Here is a 7,026-nt window from a genome sequence, read left to right on the forward strand (position 1 = left end):
TGGCATTTTTGAAGATTTTTAAGATTTTTTTATAGTTTTTGGTAAGTTCCACTTCCTTTTAGGAAAAAAAACTTCATTTTTGAGAATGCTTGCTGCTTTTGAATGAGTTTCAAGCCATTTTCAACAATTATGAAGACATTCTGGTCAGTTTTTGAGTTTGGTCATATTAGACAAGATCATTTTCAACTGTTGTTTGGACATTTTGAAAAATATCTTGACATTTCTGACAAATATTGAGTAGTTTTTGGTAAGATCCACTTCGGTTTAGAAAAAAGAAAGTCATTTTAACAATGTTTGCTTCTTTTGAAGAGGTTTCAAGACATTTTAAACAACGATTTAGACATTCTGGTCAGTTTCTGAGTCATTTTCAACTATTTTTGAGTTTTGGTCTTATTAGATAAGATCATTTTCAACTGTTGTTTAAACAACCATCACATTTAGTTGCATTTTAAAGTGAGAGTTTTGTGTCTTGTTGTCATTTTGTGTCTATTTTCTGGTGGTTTTCTTTCAGGTTTTTACACTTTCTGGCTGATAAATTGTATAATTTTGGCATTTCTTTAGACAACATCACTTTAAAACCCACTGGTGGTGTTCAGAAAATCAACAACAACAAATCCAAAGGGCCAAAGGGGAAATTTTGTTGGCGATCATATTTCAGAGGTGGAATAATATACATTTGGTGCTTTAGTGAGTATGTGTGGTAGGAGATTTGAAATAAACTAATTTTTGTTCAACAGTGGAGAAAAAAAAACATAAAATTCATATATAGCCTTAAATTAAAATGAGAAAAGTGCTTTAGTTGGCATGAATTTGTCTGAGTTGCTCGTTTTAATTCTGATCAGCTCATCAGGAAAACGTTCATTTATCTGCACTTTATTCCCCTTCAGAGTCATTTACATCTTGTGTAAATAAATTCATGTGTGATAAAAAAAAACCACTGGATCTTAGTTAATCTCACATGGTCTGATTTAACCAAACTTCCTCCGTTGATCTCGACCTCAGGTGACCTCGCTGCTGATGTCACCCGATGACATCATGGTGATTTCACAGCAAACGTGCCATGGTTCTGCTCTCCTGCTGCTCGCTGTGTGATCTCGGCTGCAGCGTTTCCTCCGGCAGCCATATGAGGAAGCTGCATATGTTGCTGCGTCGCAGAGAAAACACGGCGTGACTCAGTCCTCCAGGGTTTCCCTCCGACTGATAAACTGTTGAGTCAGGAGGCAGGATTCTGCTGCCCTGAGTTCAGACTGTCAGGAGGACCTGAACCGAAACCACCTGGAAGACTAAAAGAACTCCACCGACGGGGTCTGAAAGGTCGATTACAGACTTTAAACACCAGATATTATCGCAGTAAATACAGGTTTCTCTCTCAAATGCTCCAAAGTACGACAAAAAAAAACACCCAGTAGCATCGAAGTGAGGCTCAGTGATTTACCATTTAAACAAGTTTGCAACAATAATTCAGATTACAAGACTTTCAAATCACTTTTAACACAAAAATCAATTTAAACTCCATTGGAAATCCAACTTGGAGATAAAAACTGTCAGAAATATCACCAGAAATCCACCACAGAGATGAAAAACAACAACACAGTGGATCAAAAAGACAAAATGAGAAGCAAAAATCACTTAATTGCCATTTTTCCCCATATTCTCTTGTTTTAAAAGGCAGAAAAGATGAAGCAAAGCACAGTTATTTGCTATTATGTCGCATTTTCAATGAAATTCAGATGACAGATTCTTTATAAGTTAAATTACACAAGTTTAAAACACTTTTAGCACCAAATAACATCAAACTAAACACCTTCTTGTCTCTCATTAAGTTCAAAATAGGACAGAAAACCAGTCGGGGTGAAGTAAAGCTCAATTATTTGCTGTTGTGTCAAATTTCCAACAATAATACAGATTACAGGCTCTCAATTAGTTCAACTACAGACTTTAAAACCATTTTAAACACAAACATCAACTAAAAGTCCAATAAAAATTTAATTTGGAGCAAAAACAACTGTCCAAACTATCACTACCAATCCACCAGAGACAAAAAAAAACAACAAAGACAACAAAAAAACCCCAAACTGACAAAAGAGATGCAAAACGAGATGCAAAATGAGATGTAAAACTCAACTATTTTCCATTTTTCCCCATATTTTCTTGTTTTAAAGGCAAAATAACCAACAGACAGAGACGAAATGAAGCAGTTTTCTGTTAACATGTCACATTTCTATTAATAATTCAGATTACATGCTCTACAGAAGTTCAACTACAGATTTTAAAACCACTTTTAATATAGAAATCAACTAAAAGCCCAGTAAAAATCCAACTTGGAGCAAAAAACTGTCAAAACTATCACTACAAATCGACCAGAGACAAAAAAGCAACGACAAAGACGACTAAAAAAACACAAATGAAGGAAAACCACTGGAACAAATCAACTATTTGACATTTTATGTTGTTTTAAAGGCAAAGATAATCAATAGATGTTTAAATTTTGCAACTCTCTCATTCCGTCCAGTAAATATGATGGAAAACCAGCAGGGACGAACTAAAGCTCAATTATCTGTTATTATATCACATTTCCAACAATAATTCAGAACACAGGCTCTTCACTAGTTCAACTACAGACTTTTAAACTAATTAACATCTAATTAAACACATTTTTGTCCCTCATAAAGTCCAAAATACAACAGAAAACCAGTCGGGACAAATTAAAGCTCAGTTATTTGCTGTTATTTCAAATTTCCAACAATAATTTAGACGACAGATTCTCTAGAAGTTACAGACTTTGAAACCACAGTTAAATTCTAATCAGCTGCTTGTTTCTCTTTGATAAGGTCCAGAAGTAAAACAGAACCAAGAGGGACAAAATGAAACAACATTGTTTACTATTTTTTCTCATTTCCAACAACTTAAGAGCCAAAATGAGTCCTGCAAAGTCATCAAACCACTTTTAGTACCAAATACTGTTTAATTAAATACGTGATTCCCTTCCATGAGGTCCAAAATGTGAGAAAAATGAGAATGAATCACAATTATCTGCTGCTATAATCACATTTTAAATAATAAATCCTCATGATAGGATTCATTTATTGCAACCTAGACCCAGACAATCAACAGAAAATTGGGAATTTTGGAGCAAATAGGTGAAAAAGTTGTTGTTTCAGCAACGAAACGTGATCATTTTTTGACATTTATGATAGAAAATGAAAGATGTTTGACTTCCTGATGGATAACTGCAGGTTGGAGATGATAATTTACACTTTCAGAAACTAAATTCATAGAAACCTGGATGGAAACGACAAACTCTCCCAGATCAGAAACAGATTTTTGGGATTACTGGGAGCAGAAATTGTTTTTAAAATTCAACATAGCAGTGAGAAAAAACAAAGAAAAATGATTGAATTTATTCACAGATTTCTATTTCAATAAAGTCAAAATCCAACTGGGAGCAAAAAGCAGCCCAAAATATCACAGACTACAACTATAAGCCCACCAATGAGACAAAAACCAAACACAAAGTGAAGAAAAATGATTGAAATTGACAGAAGAGACACAAAACACGAGCAAAGTCTTTGGAACAAATCAATTATCAGACTTTTTTCTGTATTTTTGGCTGTTTTAGAGAGAAAATAATCAGATATTTCAATACAACAACCAAATTTATCTCAATTTTACTGTATTTGACTTTTTCACAATCAAAATGCAGCCAAACAGACACAAAAAAACAACTGAATCCAGTAAAATCCAATGTGGATCTAAAAAACAGCCAAATATTTCAATGACTACAACTACAAATCCATCAGAGACAGAAACCAGCCACAAAGTGAAGAAAAAGACGTGAAACCTGAAGCAAAGAGATGCAAAACTAGAGCAAAATCATTGGAACAAATCCTTTTTTTCAATTTTTTCCAAATATTTTGGGTTGTTTTAGACAGAAAATGATCAGATATTTCAACAGAATAACAAAATCAGCCCAATTTCGCTGTTTTTGGTTTCTTCTAACATCAAACTCACCAAATGTGTGACCTGACTGCAGCCAAACACACAGAAAAGCAACTGAATCTCCAGTAAAATCCAACTGGGAGCCAAAAACAGGCCAATATATCACTCTGACTACAAGCACAAATCCAGAAAGCTAACAAACCACAAAGAGAAACACAACCACTAAAAACTAAAAAACACTAAAAATTTAAGCAAAAAGACAGAAATTGACAAAACAGACACAAAGCAAGAGCAAGATCATTGGAACAGATGAATTATTGGACATTTATCTAGTATTTGTTGGGTTTTTTAGACAGAAAAGCATCAGATATTTCAACAGAACAACCAAAATCAGCCCAATATTACTGTTTTTGGCTTCTTCTAACATCCAAATCACCAAATCTGTGACCTGACTGCAGCCAAACACACAAAAACCAACTCAATCTCCAGTGAAATCAAACTGGGAGCCAAAAACAGGCCAATATATCACTCAAATCAAATCCAGGAAGCCAAAAACTAACCGCAAAGAGAAACACAACCACTAAAACCTGAAGCAGAAAGACAGAACTTGACAAAAAGAGACACAAAGCAAGAGCAAGATCATCGGAAAGATCAATTATTGGACATTTTTAATCATCCAAATCATCAAATCTGTGACCCAAACACAGAGAAACCGTGTGAATCTGCAGTGAAAGCAGGCCTCCGTTTGGTAAAAACACTTCAACACTAAAATCTGATCTCACATCAGCCATCTGCTGCAGCTGCTCTTATGTAACTCTGGAGGTTCAAACTTTAGAGGACTGAAGCAGCTGAAGCCTCGCAGAGCTTCAGGAAACATTCATCTCCAGCAGAAACATGAAGTTCCATCCATCAGATACTCACACGAACGCGTGGTAGAGCAGCGCCCATCCTCTCGGCCTCTCCAGCGCGTCGTAGATCAGGTTCTGGATCCTCCTCTTGCGGATGTTATTCCTCTTGGCCGGCCGGGTGTAGCTCAGGGGGGTCTTGGCCAGCAGCCCGATGCCGATGCCCTGAGAGCCCCGCTTGTAGTCGTCCCGGCCCGAGGCCACCAGCAGCAGGGCGCCATCCTTGTCCGCTCCCCCGGTGCCTTGGTCCAGCAGGTCCCCGGGAGGAGCGCCGGAGGAGGGCTTCTTCTGCTCCTCCGAGCCGCTAGCGACGGTCCTGGACCGGAGCCCCATGGTCAGTGGTGGATGCCCGGCGGGGGCAGCATGCCATGATCACCCAGAGCTCAGCCGCGGGTCATCTGAGGATCCCGGCGCGGAGGGAGGATCTGAGGAGTCTGCGGGGGAGAAGGAGACACGGCAGCGTTACCAGACCGGAGAGCAGCGGCTCCACCGTGCGTAAAAACCGCTCCAGAACCAGCCGCTAGAACCACAGCAGAGCCACGGACACACAAACAGCAGCACAGCAACACAAAGTAGCAGAAACTCGCTCTGCGCCGCTTCACTCCTCAAACCTGCCGAGATGCCCTCAGCATCCTGGAGATCCCAGAATCCGGAGGAGAAACGCACCTGATGGAGATGAAGAAGCAGCAACAATTCCTGAAAACACACACACACACACACACACACGCACACAGCGGAGACAAAGAGCAGCTGCATGCACACACACACACACACACCGACACACACCGCACAGAAAGCAGACACCTATGGGAGGAAACACAACGGAGCTCCGAGCGGCCGCACCGACACCCACCAGCAGCGCATCCCGGGCATGGCGCGTCTCTCCGGGGCTTCCAGCCTCCATCCACCCGCAGAGGAAGCGGCTCCGAGGCGGAGGGTGGAGACGTGGAGGAGGTCGGCGGTGGAAGTGAAGCGGAGCAGCAGCCAGCAGCCTTTCAGCAGCAGCAGCAACGCAGCCGCGACGTGCGCGCACACTCACACATGCATGCGCACGAGACGAGCTCACACCTTGACGCGCTCAGCGGGAAAACACGCGTGGAAACAGACGGCTGAATGTGCACAGTCATGCGCAATAATGCTGATAGATGACATGTAGACACGTTTGTTTAGGTGGAGCACAAAGATAAACAATGTTACACATAAACAACAACAACACGAAGACATGATCTGGGGTCCGTTTCATGAAGCAGATTCAACAAACTCTGAGTTTAACCCTGAACTCTGAGTTGATCTACTCTGAGATAGAAAACTCTGAGTTTCTGGTTTCACAACGGCTCATTTGAGTTGGTTTAATCAACTCAGAGTAGTTTCACCCGGAGTTAAGCGCGTGCACCACAACTCTGAAAAGCCAGTATCAATGGAGCGCCGATTCGACGAGTCACCATGGCAACGAGGAAGCGGAGGACTACACCGTTTGAATTGGAAATCTTAATGCGCTTATATAGCGAGTTTGAACACGTTTTTAGAAAGAAGTGCAACACCTGCAGCTGCAAAAGAGAGGGAGACGGTGTGGGACAACATTGCTGCCCGGGTCAATGCGTAAGTTTAAATCACAATAATATTACAGGAAAACTGTTTGAATAGTAGCCTATTAAGTTATTTCATTTAGGTGCAATCCTGCAGGGGAGAAGCGCACGTGGCAGGAGCTGAAGATGAAATATAAAAACTGTAATGTTCTGTCTTCTGTTATTCAAGAAGTCATGCATGAACATTTGTGCTGCTAGCTTCTACGAGCAGCAAGCTATTTATTTTAACCGTCAACAACGTAGTCTCAGCTCCACAACAAAGCATTCTTGTTCGTCTATCTAACTCATAACACACTTAAGGCTATACTGCCAACTAGTGGTCACTTGATAGTACTGCTATCATTACATCTCCCTTCCAAAGTTTTAACAATACATATTTTATAACAATGTTTTAACTCATTCATTTTACTTTGTTTTACATCTTCATGTTTTTCCTTTTTTTTTTTTTTTTTTTTAACAAATAAACACTTTTACCAAAATGCATAACAAATAACAAGGTACCCTTTTTTCATAACAAACATTAAGCATTTTCAATAAGTCTGTCAGGTGGTTTTCTAGCTCTTGTCGACCTCCTAACAGGTTCAGTCATTCGAGAA

At 39.9% G+C, this 7,026-nt stretch overlaps 1 protein-coding gene across 2 annotated transcripts in view; it reads right to left on the reverse strand.

Annotated features, from left to right (window-relative positions):
- The window catches only part of kcnq3 (potassium voltage-gated channel, KQT-like subfamily, member 3), a 135,793-nt gene extending 130,616 nt beyond the window's left edge, over nucleotides 1–5,177 (reverse strand). The window contains exon 1 of one of the 2 annotated variants that reach the window (XM_023294401.3): nucleotides 4,861–5,177. In XM_023294401.3, coding sequence (XP_023150169.1) covers nucleotides 4,861–5,177 — 317 coding nt within the window. The remainder of the gene's footprint in view (nucleotides 1–4,860) is intronic. The other variant, XM_055014856.1, reaches the window with a different exon arrangement.
- Nucleotides 5,178–7,026: the final 1,849 nt, after the last annotated feature.

The sequence above is a fragment of the Amphiprion ocellaris genome, chromosome 10, assembly GCF_022539595.1.
Source record: "Amphiprion ocellaris isolate individual 3 ecotype Okinawa chromosome 10, ASM2253959v1, whole genome shotgun sequence".
Taxonomy (NCBI): Eukaryota; Metazoa; Chordata; class Actinopteri; family Pomacentridae; genus Amphiprion; species Amphiprion ocellaris.